This window comes from Boleophthalmus pectinirostris, unplaced genomic scaffold (genome assembly GCF_026225935.1).
Source record: "Boleophthalmus pectinirostris isolate CB_2022bp ecotype Guang Dong unplaced genomic scaffold, ASM2622593v1 HiC_scaffold_2, whole genome shotgun sequence".
Taxonomy (NCBI): domain Eukaryota; kingdom Metazoa; phylum Chordata; class Actinopteri; order Gobiiformes; family Gobiidae; genus Boleophthalmus; species Boleophthalmus pectinirostris.
The window spans coordinates 44,311,678-44,326,873 of record NW_026571152.1 but is presented as its reverse complement, the minus strand read 5'-3'; the positions used below and the strand labels follow the sequence as shown (position 1 = coordinate 44,326,873).

Below are 15,196 nucleotides of genomic sequence, written 5' to 3'. Positions count from 1 at the left end.
GATATTCTGTTTTGTTTTGTTATTCTGTTGTTTAGTTTTGGTTTCATTCCTTCTGCTCCAATGTGTGTTCATTTGCAAACCACCCCCATGTTGCAGTATGTTTATGTGTGTTTATGTGTGTTTATGTGTGTTTATGTGAGTTTATGTGTGTTTATGTGTGTTTATGTGTGTTTATGTGAGTTTATGTGTGTTTATGTGTTTTATGTGTGTTTATGTGTGTTTATGTGTGTGTTTATGTGAGTTTATGTGTGTTTATGTGTGTTTATGTGTTTATGTGATGTTTATGTGTGTGTTTATGTGTGTTTATGTGTGTTTATGTGAGTTTATGTGTGTTTATGTGTGTTTATGTGAGTTTATGTGAGTTTATGTGTGTTTATGTGTGTTTATGTGAGTTTATGTGTGTTTATGTGTGTTTATGTGTGTTTATGTGTATGAATGTATATGTATGTTTTCCATATCTCACTCCTGCCATAACTGTGAACTGGACTTTGCATTGATGCAACAACAATCCAATCTGCACCTTATACTGTATATACATTGGTTGTTTTGTCTTGTCTAAAAAAATAACTATATAAATATGTCTAAAAATATAAAATAAATAAATAAATAAATAAATAAAAAACGACCCCAGGTGTTTGTGGGGGAAATATTACAGCCACCAGCAGAGGGGGTGATGAGCACGTCCCAGAGGAAGGTCCAGAAGAAGAAGAAGAAGAAGACGCGGAACCAAAACACGGAAGCGTCGGAAATGGTTCGGCTAAAGCTAAAGCTAAAGGATCTGTAATAAAGTTTCTCGTTCTGTTCTCGCTGCGTTTTATAGTTTGTACTTTATTTAACCGCATCATTTCGCAAAAATAAAGATGTTAAAATAAATGTGTGGAAGAGGAAACGGTCAAACTAAACAGTGAGCTGGGAAACTTTAGCTCCAGGCTAACAGGCTAATCACGGGGATGTTCCGGTCCGGAGGCTCCTGGGGGCCCGGGGGGTCCGGGGGGTCCTGGGGGTCCGGGGGTCCGGGGGTACCAGCCGCTGCAGCAGAGAGGGGCCCCGGGGCTGTTCGTGTCCGACCCGCACAGAGGACTGTCCACAGACCACGTCCCCAAAGTCTCTGAGGACGATTTCACCGGTAAATATTATTATTATTATTATTATTACGTGATGAACAGATTTATACAAAACCACTGATTTGTCCCAGTTTTATACAGGAATGTCCCAGTGTCTCTATTTTGGACCAATCTGATCCTGCAACAGTAAAGAGAAACATAAACTGACATTTGTCTGGTTAAAATACAGAAAATCTGATTAAAAACGACAAAACACAAAGAAAATGTGACTAAAGTGACTCACATTAGAGTCGAGTGCACAACAGTTTTTCTATTTTATTATCACCAACCTCCACAAACCAGGGACGCACCAGTGTTTTATTTTGAAAATCTGGTCACCCTGTGTGACGTGTTTTATTATTTATGTGTAGAGTTTTATTCTTATGTTTAGTTTGAAGTCAATGGTGGTTTTCTGGTTCTAGACCTGGGCCTTGTCCAGCTCCAGAGCCACATTCAGTCCTTTGCTTGTCTCTGATCGGCCCGTTTAAGCTCATTTGGAATTTCAAAATAAACATATTTTATAATTTTACCTCATACATGGACTCTATCTGCATTGCTTTTGTTTTAGACGTGTTTTTTAAATGACTTTTTTTGTTGGACAGACTCAATATTTCATTGTTTAATCAGTACATAAACTCTTCACTCTGAGCAGCTCGTCGCAACAATCAGATATTTTTAATAAAGTGTTTATAAAGAAATACAATTCATATTCTGCAGAATTGAGTTCAGTATTTTGGCCTCCACAATATTTTCTGTTTCTCATGTGGCCCCAGGGAAAAATTAATTCCCCCCCAGGTTCTAGACTGTGGTGATGTCAAACTCTCAGGTGGCACAGAGACACTTTTACTGATCACATTTTGTTCTTTACCATCAAATCTCCATTATGTAAATTCACATGTTGAACCTGATTATTTTTGTGAGTGACCAGAGCCAAGAACTCACAACTGAACAACAAACAGTTGATTTTAACAGTGTTAATTTTCCTCTGTCTGTGTTAAATGTGACGGAAGGGCATCTGATACAACACTGTACAGTCACAGCTACAGTTTTATTACAGTAGATTCAACATTTAAAGCTGCACTGTGAAACATTTGCAGTGAAGGTTCATGTGCTTTACCTGAAATGTTCCACTGTGGCATTAAACTTGCATCATTACGGGAGTTTGAATCACTAAAGAAAAACATTAAAAACATAAAAACGTGTTCATACAGTGAGCAGATCTGACCTTGTGTCACTTTCTTCTCTCTATGGAGATAAATCTGTTTAATGTCAAACTGTGGAACATTCCAGGTAAATCAGGAGCATCTCAATCCTTTACCAGAGAAGTTCCTTTAATGGTGTAATTTTCTTCTTCTTTTTGTGATGTCTTTTCCCCCGGGGCAGATGCGTCTCAGGGCTGCCTCTCGTGGCTCTGTCACCTCGTCGTCATATTCTTGGTTTACGTCGTCACCTTTATAACTTTTCCGATATCCGGGTGGTTTGTCCTGAAGGTAAAATCTGACACGTATCAGTTTGTTAAATGTGAATAAATGTGAAATAAAAAGTGTTTTTGTCCCAGACTGTGCCCAACTATGAAAAGATGGTGGTTTTTCGTCTGGGTCGTATTTGTCGTCCCAAAGGACCCGGCGTCATCCTCGTTCTTCCTCTGATCGACCAGTGGCAGCGAGTCGACCTCCGCACCAGAGCCTTCAACACCCCTCCCTGTCAGGTGCCACCTGCCTTCGCTCTGCCGCCAGTTTGAATCTGTTTGTGTTGGTTCCGTTTGTGTCGTTCTGAAATGCTCGGCTCTGCTGAATGTCCAGAAAGTTTCCATAAGATACACATCAGCGAACACAGCCGAGAAGCTTTTAAGACCATCTGAAAACTCAAAGAAAAATACAAAAGTGATTTAAAGAGCACGTTTTGATTTTCCTGTGGTCAGTGCGTTCATGGTCCCGTTTAGGAGTTTGGTTTTACATTAAAAGGTGAAAGTGACTCAAAGAAACTGAAAAACTGTTCACCTGTTTCAGTTCAGCTGAGTCAGTTTAATTAAAATAGAGTCAGAGTCAGAGATGAAATAGATAGTCAGTTAAAACAGATTCAGATTTAGCCTTAGACAAATTTTATTGATCCACAGGGAAATAATTTGGACACAGGAGTCACACATTACAATATAATATAATAATAAAGTGTAAAAAATGTAAATGGTAATAATACATTCTAAAAATAAGTAGCAAAAAAGAGCAAGAAACAGGAGTCAAAGAAAACATAATTATGTAAATGTAAATGTACAAGTCAAAATATTAATAGAAAAATAAGTAATAACATAAAATCTAAGCTTTATACAAGAGGTCGTAGGAAATAAAGCTCAGATTAAAGTGTAACGGAGCTTCAGACAGAGCAGTGCCTACAGTTAGCGTCGTGTTGAGGCTCAAAGTCCAATGTTGACGCTGGTGTGTGATTCCAGGTGAGGACACTGGACGGCGGCATGCTGCTGGTGGGAGCAGATATTCAGTTCCGGATCTGGAACCCGGTTCTGTCCGTGGTGTCGGTTCAGGATCTGAACGCGTCGACCCGGATGACGGCCCATAAAGCTCTGACCCACAGTCTGTCCAAGAAAACGCTCCGAGAAATCCAGAGTGAACGGCTCAAGCTCGGGGAGTATCTGGGGGTGAGCGCAAAGAGTCTGTGTGTGTGTGTGTGTGTGTGTGTGTGTGTCCACCTTCAATGGGCCAGATTACACTATTACACTATCATTACACTATTACATTATTATTACACTATCACATTATTATTACACTATTACACTATCATTACACTATTACACTATGTACTACTACTACTGTACTACTACTATACTACTACTGCTACTACTGCTACTACTACTACTACTACTTCTACTGTTGTACTACTGCTACTACTACTGTACTCCTACTATTACTACTACTAGCTACTACTGCTACTGTACTACTACTACTACTACATTATTACACTATTACACTATTATTACACTATTACACCAGGGGCATATTACACTTTTATTACACTATTACACATTTGTACCTTATTACACTATGAGTATATTACACTACACACTATTACACTATTACACACTTTTACACTATTACACACTTTTACACTATTACACTAGAACCATAATTACACAATTTCACTATACATTATTACACTATTACTTGATACATTAGAACCATATAAGATTATTTCACTGGGGTCATATTACACTATTACACTATTACACTATTACACTATTACACGATACACACTGCATTATTGTTTCTTCAGAATCTCATGTGGAGTTGTGTTTTGTTTCATTCACATGTTTAACACACAAACCTGCACATTTAACACGAGTTCTTCTCTCAAACTGAAAACACTCTGTTCCACCTTGTGATGTCATCATGTGGTGATACAGGAAGTGCTCCACTATGTTTTTAAACTCCACACACCTTCACTAGAATCACCTGGATCATTTCAGTTCTAGAGTTGCTGATCTCGACTGAACTGAAGGGAAAAGGAGCCGAGAACTTGGAAACTACCACTTCATGACATCACAAGGTGGAGCAGAGTGTTTGGAGGTTTGGAGATGAAACAGACTCAGAATGCAGAGTTACACAAACATGTGAATGAAACAAACACGACTCCAGCTCTGTTTTTGACGAGGAACATGAGAACATGAGAACATTAGAACATCAGAACATGTGTTGAAGCTCACAGGGTTCTATAATCGGGCTTTTAAATTAAACTCGTTCTTTTAACCGTGTTCAGATGGACATTAACGAGATGACGAGGCCGTGGGGGCTGGAGGTGGACCGGGTGGAGCTGGTGATCGGTTCTCCGGTCCAGTCTTCAGACGAGGCTCCGCAGGGGCCCCTCGTCGTCCCTCCGTCCGTCCCCGGAATGGAAGGTCTCCCCGTCCCCATCCAGCAGCTGGCCATGCACTTTTTCAGTCAGAGTGTTTCTCAGCCAAAAACACGTACGAACACGTTCACGATCACATTCACGTTCATGTCTTTATGAAGACGAGCTCCTGTGTGAGTTAAACCCGGGTCTTTGTTTTTCAGAGGACTCTGTGGCAGTGACAGTGCCTGATGAGTTGACCCCTGACCTCTCCGGTCCCCGTGTGGACGAGCTGCTCAGTGCCGTCCGGCTGCTGCTCTCGGAGAACCTGGTGAACCGGGTTCAGGCGTGTTTCCAGTTTTACATCAGCTCCTCAGACCAGCGTCAGAACTGTTACTATGTGGATTTAAGACAAGGTCAGATCTGTGCCTCAGTGTTTTGCATTAGATAAAAGCATTTGTCACTGTGGAGTTGTGTTTGTGTTCCAGGCTGCGGCACTGTGGGCGCAGGGTCGTGTCCAGACCCTGACGTCACTCTGAGCCTCACCGAGTCTGACCTTCTCTCTCTGTTTGAAGGATCTCTCCGTCCGTACGCCGCCTACAGCAGCGGCAGACTACAGATACAGGGAGACCTCAGAACTGCCATGAAATTAGAGGAAGTCATTCAGCTGCTTAGGAAATAATTCATATAATAATGTATTTATTCTGTTTTTGATTTGTGAATGTGTGATTTTTATTAAAGACTTGTAATGTGATTTTGCAGATTATGTTTTGAAAAGACTGAATATTTATTTATATGTCAATAAATCTTTATGTAGCACTTATACGATGCCACAGGAGGAGGTACAGTAATAGTAGTAATGGTAACTGGCTAGATCAGAAGATTGGGTTCGGCTCGGAGGGAAGTGAGGTGTTTAATAAGACACGTACACAAGGTTGTAGTGCTTATCTGTGATATTATTATTTACAGTGTATAACAGACAATATATACAATATTTACAGGAGTGCACAGTTATGTGATTCAGTTCAGAGGCTATGGAGAGTTCAATGAGTTATAGTCCATAGTCCGATTGATAATAAGCAGCAGCAAAATGTTATGTATTCCACACGGAGATCATGTGAAAGGAAAAAAATAGTTCCGGAGATGGTTATGGTGAATGGGTGATTTCCAGCAAAGTTTATGAGGAGCCCAATGCCCACAGCAGGGGGCAGTGGGTGTGTGAGTGTGTGTGGGTTGAGCGGCTGCTACGCCTCCTACCGCACAGGCAGATGCTTGCACTTAGTTTGATTCGGGCTCTAGGCCTTAGCTCGCCATCCAGTGTCTGAAAATCCAATTGCGGAGAGTTCCGTTCTGGAGAGTTCTGTTCAGTTTTCAGAGAGTTCAGTTTCAGAGAGTTCAGGTTCGGAACCTGGCCTGTGTAAAACAGGACCAGCAGTGAGTAATACAATTTTTTTTAGTACAACTAAGACACTAAATCATTTTTCAACATTATAACAATTTGTCATGATAAATCTGAATAAGTATTCCATCCATGTACATGTATCAGTATAAATCAATATCTAGAGGACTCCATTGTAAAATATTTCCCATTAATAATAAGTAATATGTCACTTTAAATTATTTAAATTAATAATTTAACAGGGTCATATATCAATCATTATTTGTTGTCAATATCAGTACCGTCAGTCAATAAATTTCATTGAAAAGTAGTCATATAAATGGATGCGAACAAGTGAGACTAGCGCCGGCTCCAGCTCAGGTCCGTACTGAATCAGAGCGCTAGCATTAGCATTAGCTTAGCATTAGCTCCGCACGGCAACAAACAACGCAACTCACCAGTTCCACTTAGTTTACGCTCAAACGATCACGACAGCACTTCGTCGAGAAGGTAAGAGGCATCTGGGGAAGTTGATGGCATATAAGTTACTTTAATATACTTTGAGCGAAACAGTGAGTTTTTAAAAGCAATAATCTCCTACCTGCAGCCGCTCAGTCACACCCGGGACCGACACAACACACGAATGAATGGTGTTTCTCGGACTGGTAAACCAAAAGCAAGGTCAACAGGGAGACGTGGACAGCGGCCGAATAAAAGTTCATATGGTGTGAACCCTGTGACCTCGTTCTTGGTGCAGTTGTATGCATGGACCAAGGGCTTGACATGTTGTCGCCACTCCGACTTCTGCTTCATTTCCAGAGTCCCAAGCATAACTGAGCAAGGTCTCAACTGGATTTCCCCGTGGATGATAGGGAGTAGTTCTGCTCTTCCTGATGCCAGTGACCTCGCACAGCTCTTTAATTAGCTTTGACTCAAAATCTGGGCCTTGGTCTGAGTGAATGCGCTCTGGAATTCCGTAGTGCACCATGAAGTCGTTCCAGAGGCATTTAGCTACCGTTTGGGCCTTCTGGTTGGCGGTGGGAATGGCAACTGCAAATTTTGTGAAGTGATCTGTGAGAACTAAAATGTCTTTGGTGTTTCTATTGTCTGGTTCGAGTGTTAGAAAGTCCATGCATATGAGCTCTAGCGGGTGACTGGTTCTGATGTTTACTAGTGGAGCGGCCTTCTCCACTTGTGTCTTGCGCCTCACACATCTGTCACAAGTTTTGATAGTCTGCTCCACATCTGCTGCCATTTTGGGCCAAAAGAAGCGTTGGCGGACCAGATCAAGCGTCCTTTCAATGCCCATGTGCCCCATGTCGTGGTGCAGGCTCTTTAATACAGTGGGACGCAGGTCTGGCGGCAGGACCAGCTGCAGAACAAGCTTGTCCTCCTCCTGTCTCCTTCGGTAAAGGATTCCATCCTCCAGCTCCAGCTTATCCCATTGTCGTAGCAGCAGGGGAAGTTCTGGCAATTCATCTCGGGCTGTGGAAGGAACCTTCTCACCGGTCTCAATTTGGTGGATGACCTCACGGATGGCCGGGTCGGCTCTCTGATATTCCTTGAGATCAGTGTGAGACAGAGATGGAATAACTGGCAGGCCGTGGAACTCTTCTTTAGTGAAAGTGTCTGGAATGGTATTGACAGTAGCAGACAAAGACTCGATCAGGGTCACAGTAGCCTGACTAGGATCAGCTTGGAGTGTTCTCACTAGACAGCTCTGGCAGATAGCGTCCACAATTTCCGGCGAGATCTCCTCTACCTCTCTCGATTCACACAACGGCTGGGTCAGGCGATGCACAAGGTCCCACTCCTCGCAGGAGTGGTCATCAGAAGAATCTACTTGAGAGCGTCTTGACAGAGCATCGGCGTCTTGATTTTCTTTCCCAGCCCGGTATTGCAGTTTGAATGAGTATGTAGAGAGTGCTGCCAACCAGCGATGACTTGTGGCGTCCAGTTTTGCTGAGGTGAGTACATAGGTGAGAGGGTTATTGTCAGTGATGACTGTGAAAGTGGATCCATACAGGTAGTCATGGAATTTTTCGACAACGCTCCACTTCAGGGCTAAAAACTCAAGTTTATGAGCCGGGTACCTAGTCTCACTCAGCGACAAGCCTCGACTGGCATAGGCGATGACACGCAGCTTGCCCTCTTGTTCCTGGTATAGGACGGCGCCCAATCCGGTGGTGCTTGCATCGGTGTGCAGAATATATGGGAGTTTTGGGTCAGCAAAACCAAGAACAGGGGCGGATGTCAGTTTTGAAATTATGGATTCAAATGCGGTCTGCTGCTGACTGGTCCATTTTTCTCCAAAGGACTGTTTGGGGTCCAAATACTTCCCTCCAGGGTTCTTCACCTTGGTGGAGCAGCGAACGGGTGCGTACCCACGGGTCAGCTCATTCAATGGTTTGACAATTGTGGCATAGTTCTTAATAAACCTCCTGTAGTATCTGGCGAAACCGAGAAAAGATCGCAACTCCTTCAAGTTGCGGGGGACTGGCCAGGATTTGAGAGCTTCTGTCTTTTCTGGGTCGGTGGCAACTCCTTCTTCGGACACTACATGTCCCAGATAACGGACAGAGGACTGGAAGAACTTGCATTTGTCTGGTGAAAGCTTTAGTCCATATTCTTTTAGGCGGGTCAGTACACGCAGCAACCGGGTCTCATGTTCTTCCAGACTAGGAGAAAAGACAATGATGTCATCCAGGAAAACGAGCACTTCTTTAAGGTTTAGATCTGCCATGCATCGCTCCATCAACCGCTGAAATGTGCTTGGGGCATTCGTGACTCCCTGCGGCATCCTATTCCACTCCCAGAATCCAAGAGGCGTCACGCCTCTTGGATTCTGGGAGTGGAATAGGTTTTAGCGGTTTTAGCTTTGTCCTCTTCAGCCATTTCAATCTGGTAATAACCTGATTTTAGGTCTAGAACAGAGAACCACTTTGAACCTGTGAGCGCAGAGAAGGACTCTTCGAGGTTTGGAAGAGCATATGCATCTTTAACAGTCTGTAGATTTAATTTCCGGTAGTCGATGCATAGCCTCACTTCGCCATTCCGCTTTCTCACCACCACTATTGGGGAGGAAAATGGTGACTCTGACTCCCTTATTACTCCGGCCTCAAACAGATCCCGCAGGTGTTTCCGGACGGCCTCCAGATCTCGGGGATGGATTGGTCTGGCTCGGTGTTTGAAAGGAGTTTGGTCATGGAGCTTGATGGTGTGTTTGACTCTGTTCGTGCAACCGAAATCCAGCTCATGGTGGGAAAAGACTTCCGGCATGGTGTTCAGTTTGGCCGTTATGCGCTCTTTCCACTCAGGTGGAATGGGTGAGTTTTCAAAGTTAAACTGGAGTGCGGTCTTGTTTGGATCTGGGATGGAGACTTGTTGGGACAGAATGATGGGCGATGTTCCGATGTCTGCAATGATGGTTAATGGTGGAATGAACACATCTTGCTCTGACTCGTTTTTCATGATGACAGGGACTTTATGCGGTGAGTGTTTCGGTAGAGTGATCAGACAGCTTTGGACACAAAGGCCTCCAGGTAGCGTTGAGGCTGGGTGCTCAATGATGGCCCACTGGTCCGCAGGAGGGGCATTGAGTCTGGCAGAACCTTCAAGAACAATGGTCCGGCCAGCTGGAATGAGGACTGGAGTTTGGCCTATGAGGTGCACTGATCCTGCACTGCCCACTTGGCTCTGCTGGTGCCTTAGCTGTAGGAGCTTAAGGACTGCTCGATACCCCTGGGCACTGGGATGAAAGTTGGAATAGTCACTGCAGTGGTATTGGTCATACAGGGGCTCGAGGGTGTTCATTCCAATGAGCACTGGAGATGGGCACTCAGGATGGGCATCCGGGACAACCAGGGCGAGCGTTGACACCTCGAACTCTGCTCCCAGGAAGTCCTCGGGGAAAGTGATGGTCAGTTCCACATAGCCAAGATATGGTACGCTCTGGCCAGCTGCACCCTCTATTTGGAGTAAGTCATGCAGTGGCTTCACAGGCTGGTCACTCAAGTTTTTATTGTAGAAGGACACTGGGAGAGTTGTCACCTGTGAACCAGTGTCGAGGAGGCAATTGCAGAGGTGTCCCGCGATCTCAACCACAGCAGCACACTTGGATCCAATGAGTCCCTTTGGTAATCTTGTGGATGTTGTGGCCTTTGTTTCAATTAGCGTCACTTCTGCACACCTTACAGTCTTCTTGTCTTTGGTCTTGGGACATTTTTGGCCCAGCCCGGTTCCTGTTCGTCCCGTAACAGGAACCTCGTCTAGTTTAACTGATTTTGACTTGATGTGGCTTGTTGTCTTTGTGTATACAGTCTCTTTTTGCGGGCAACAAGAGCAGAGTTGGGTTCATTTTGGCACTGTGGGCGGATGTGACCGTCTTCACCACACATGAAGCAGTACCCAGGTTTGCGTAGGGTAGGTGTGGACTGTTGTGGCGACTTGGCTGTGGTTGATCTGGGTGCTGGCTGCTTGCTGTAGTGGGTCTTGGGGCGAGAGGTGGTTGGAGGCTGGTTGTTGTTAGCCGTTAGCATGGCTAGTTGTCGCTGCACGTCTGCCAGTTGCTCTGCTAGCTGCTGGGTGATGCTAGTTAAGGCTGCGACTGCTCCTCCCTCTCCATCATTGTTGTCAGCTTGGGCAAACTGCACGTAGGTGGTGGCTTTCTGCTTGGACCCAAGATGTTGCTTCATCCTAGCTGTCTTGGCTGCCTCCCGGTCCTCCTCAGTCCGCAGAAGCAGCAGTAGCTCAGGAAAGGTTGGTGGTTTTATCTTCCTCTGCTTTAGTTGTAGTTCAGCAATGAGGGAATTGTCCCAGCACCCACGGCAGAACTGATTAATGAGATGCCTGTTGGCGTCAGTGCTCAAAACTCCACCCCTCTTCACAGCTGCAGTCAGTGCCACTTGGAGTCGCTGAAGGTAGGATGATGGTTTTTCCCCACTGTTCTGAAAAGTGTCCATGAATTTGGCAAAAAGTTCATCTCCATCTTGGACAGTGCCATATGCTGAGTGTAAAATGTCCATATATACAGTTGGCAACGTGTCTGCGCTCAGGTGTTTTACCACGTCTGCTGCTGGTGGCAGGAGGCTGTCCACAATCCTCCGGGAACGTTGGAGGTCAGAGACTGACGGGTCCCTCAGTAGTAGATCCACTCCTGATCGCCAGGTCTCATAATCTGCCTCCTGTGCAGGTCTAGGCAGGCGCCCGAAAACACTCTGAGCCGTCGATGGGAAGCGCTCTCCTCGCTCTTCACTATGTGCTCCACCACATAGCGCTGAATTCCAGTGGGGTTAACATCTAGGTTGGTGATGTGCTCTCCCCCTTTATGCTGTGGTGGTGTGGTGCGTGGCTTACATTCTGCTCCGGGAACTGCAGGGTCTGGTGTTGAGCTGAAGGCACTTGATGGTGGTATGGTCTGTGGTCTCACCAGTGGCTCTGGGGGCGGTGCTGTGGCCTCAGCTTCTGCAGGTGGAGCAGCAGGGTGGAGCTTGGCGACGGACCGTCCAATCTGAGCCATCGTGGACTTCAATACTTCTGTGAAGTCCAGACCAGATAGTTTAGCAACATTTTGTAGTTCTGCTAAATAGGTTATGGTTTTATTCTTTGCTTTATGTTCTGCATAAACAGTAGACAGTTCAGATATAAAGTAGGTTTCTTTTTTATCGGTAGAGTTCATTGTATACGGAAGGATAGGACGCAATTCGGCAATAGGCGCACCACTAGAAAATTCAATAATAAGTGACCCATCAAACTCCGTATCAGGATCAGATATTATTTCAATTCGGTCTATTTTTCCGTAACGTTTAAAAAAATCAGCGACTTCTTCAACGCCTACTGTTTCAGTATCTGATATGCCTTCAACTATAACACAGTTTGGTATTTTAATCCCCAAATTCTGAAACACATCCATTTCTATATTGTAATATTATAAACAAAATGAACACTGTAAAGTACAATGTAAATTAAACACTTCCAAATCCCTCCTGGCTAGTAGCTCGCCACATCTCATGTAGCACTTGTAGGGAAAGATGCCTGTTCAGGGCCTGCTTCCCCCATTCTGACAGAATCCACAAACCAGGAACCTAAAGAAGTTGGTTCCGCCTGACTGCCTCTTGGTATTTACAACCCCAAGAGAACCGATCTTCGGTGCTTCCACACCTCCCTTCCCCCACGCCAGGTGGGACATGAATCAGAATGGGAAATTAACATGGCTCTGCTAAAGTGATAAGGACTGTTAAATAATGACTTTCTTCATTGTGCTTTGAAGAAACAGACCCACATCATCTACATACCAGACCATCAGGCGCCAAGGTTTGGACCGGTTAAAACCGCCATGGACTGTGGTTGCCACTTTTGGACACTAGAGAAGGACTGGATTAAACGCATCTCAATAACTAGTTAAAAATGTTTTTAACTGTGTTCTATATAAGGCTCATGTTGATACAAGACAAATATGCCACATTGCTTAATTCATGTGTTCATAGTCTCGGGTGTGTATTTCATGTCATGTTCCCGCGGAAGTATTTACGGTAACTTCACGGCGTGTTTTCAGACAGATATACCTTTGATTTCTTTGTATGAATCGTCGGCTAATGTTATCGTAAACAGTTAGTACCTGAATGTGGGAAGTTATCAATTTAATATTTGCAAATGATATTTGTACGGGGACCAGTTCAGCTCAGACGCGGGCGTGCCTTAAATTTGCATATAACAACGCCCACCAAGCGCACGGACCAAAACGAAGCCTCACGCGCGAAAACTTTGCTTTCGCTTCGCGCTTCGCCTTTCTTCGCTCGTTCGCCTTGCCTCGCCGCCGCGAGGACCCGCCGAAGAGGACCAGGGAAGACGGCCGGTCGGAGAGACCCAGGGGGAGCTGTAACAGACCTGGAGTCGCACCTGCCGAGGGCTGAGGACCAGAGCCGGTGAAGGAGGCGTGGACCGCCCTGCCCGAGTACCGTCATCACGCCGCTGCCTGCCCGTGCGCACGACCACCGCCGAACCCCGCCATCGCCGCATTCCACACGGACCGAGAACAGCATCGCCAAGTAAGGCTGGTTCAGACAGTGAATGAATAAGGGTTGGCATCCCTCTTACGATTGCGTCCAATTATTCCCAAGGCAAGCGCCGTAGCGACTTAGCGAAACGCCATAACTGAGCTAAACTGAACCCCGTTTTATAACTACCTCAGGTTGTTAAAATCGGTGCTTTAATGTTACGTAACCAGAACTTGGAAGCTGGTGTCTAGTTATTGTTTGTTAATAAACCACACAAAGGAATTTGCTGGTTTCAGTGATTTTTCTTAAAGTTATCATCAGGTCACTTTTTCGGGTACGTTCCCTTCAGATTGATTAAATTGATAAGTTGTTGTTGTCGCATATGGTTAAGTTTGATTCGGTCAGAATCTGGTGCCCCGCAAATGTATAATTTCAATAATTCGTCAAAAGTAAACCACATGCTCAAACACGCACATCTTACCAACACGTTAAATCGCATTTTTCATCCTACACACTTATACGATGCCACAGGAGGAGGTACAGTAATAGTAGTAATGGTAACTGGCTACATCAGAAGATTGGGTTCGGCTCGGAGGGAAGTGAGGTGTTTAATAAGACACGTACACAAGGTTGTAGTGCTTATCTGTGATATTATTATTTACAGTGTATAACAGACAATATATACAATATTTACAGGAGTGCACAGTTATGTGATTCAGTTCAGAGCCTATGGAGACTTCAATGAGTTATAGTCCATAGTCCGATTGATAATAAGCAGCAGCAAAATGTTATGTATTCCACACGGAGATCATGTGAAAGGAAAAAAATAGTTCCGGAGATGGTTATGGTGAATGGGTGATTTCCAGCAAAGTTTATGAGGAGCCCAATGCCCACAGCAGGGGGCAGTGGGTGTGTGAGTGTGTGTGGGTTGAGCGGCTGCTACGCCTCCTACCGCACAGGCAGATACTTGCACTTAGTTTGATTCGGGCTCTAGGCCTTAGCTCGACATCCAGTGTCTGAAAATCCAATTGCGGAGAGTTCCGTTCTGGAGAGTTCAGGTTCGGAACCTGGCCTGTGTAAAACAGGACCAGCAGTGAGTAATACAATTTTTTTTAGTACAACTAAGACACTAAATCATTTTTCAACATTATAACAATTTGTCATGATAAATCTGAATAAGTATTCCATCCATGTACATGTATCAGTATAAATCAATATCTAGAGGACTCCATTGTAAAATATTTCCCATTAATAATAAGTAATATGTCACTTTAAATTATTTAAATTAATAATTTAACTTGTCATATATCAATCATTATTTGTTGTCAATATCTGTAGTCAGTCAATAAATTTCATTGAAAAGTAGTCATATAAATGGATGCGAACAAGTGAGACTAGCGCCGGCACCAGCTCAGGTCCGTATTGAATCAGAGCGCTAGCATTAGCAGCATTAGCATTAGCTGGAGAAGTTGATGGCATATAAGTTACTTTAATAAACTTTGAGCGAAACAGTGAGTTTTTAAAAGCAATAATCTCCTACCTGCAGCCGCTCAGTCACACCCGGGACCGACACAACACACGAATGAACGGGAGCGTGCGCGCGCGTGCGCAACACCATATTTAAAGATCTTGGCGCAATTAGTCTCGCGTTAGTTGCGAACGACAGCGGCCAAATTATTAGGTAGAGAGGGACAGAGAAAATACCTGGGTTACATTTATCACACTTGTCTTCTGTTCCATGTGGTTTTGTGCGTCATGTGTCTGTGTGTTGTGTAACTTTAGTGCGTTCAGTGTCTTTGCCTTGAGTCTGGTGCAGGGGGAGTCGCCTTGAGCCTCTCCACGTGTCCCTGACTCAGAACGGTTCAGCTCATTGTCAGATCACC

At 44.5% G+C, this 15,196-nt stretch overlaps 1 protein-coding gene across 1 annotated transcript; it reads left to right on the top strand.

The window, feature by feature from the left end:
* The first annotated feature begins 1,013 nt into the window (after window positions 1–1,013).
* stoml1 (stomatin (EPB72)-like 1) lies at window positions 1,014–5,694 on the top strand. Its single transcript, XM_020928821.2, has 7 exons — window positions 1,014–1,126; window positions 2,487–2,593; window positions 2,662–2,811; window positions 3,550–3,753; window positions 4,869–5,076; window positions 5,165–5,356; window positions 5,429–5,694. Exons 3-7 carry the CDS (start codon window positions 2,683–2,685, stop codon window positions 5,620–5,622), a joined length of 927 nt encoding a protein of 308 aa, XP_020784480.1. The 5' UTR covers window positions 1,014–1,126; window positions 2,487–2,593; window positions 2,662–2,682; the 3' UTR covers window positions 5,623–5,694.
* Window positions 5,695–15,196: the final 9,502 nt, after the last annotated feature.

What these genes read in the sequence shown, in the direction of transcription:
- stoml1 (XM_020928821.2), top strand. Translation starts at nt 2,683, where the DNA reads ATGGTGGTTTTTCGTCTGGGTCGTATTTGTCGTCCCAAAGGACCCGGC. An exon ending in TCAACACCCCTCCCTGTCAG is followed by an intron (nt 2,812 to 3,549) that starts GTGCCACCTGCC and finishes GTGTGATTCCAG; the next exon opens with GTGAGGACACTGGACGGCGG. An exon ending in TGTTTCTCAGCCAAAAACAC is followed by an intron (nt 5,077 to 5,164) that starts GTACGAACACGT and finishes TTTGTTTTTCAG; the next exon opens with AGGACTCTGTGGCAGTGACA.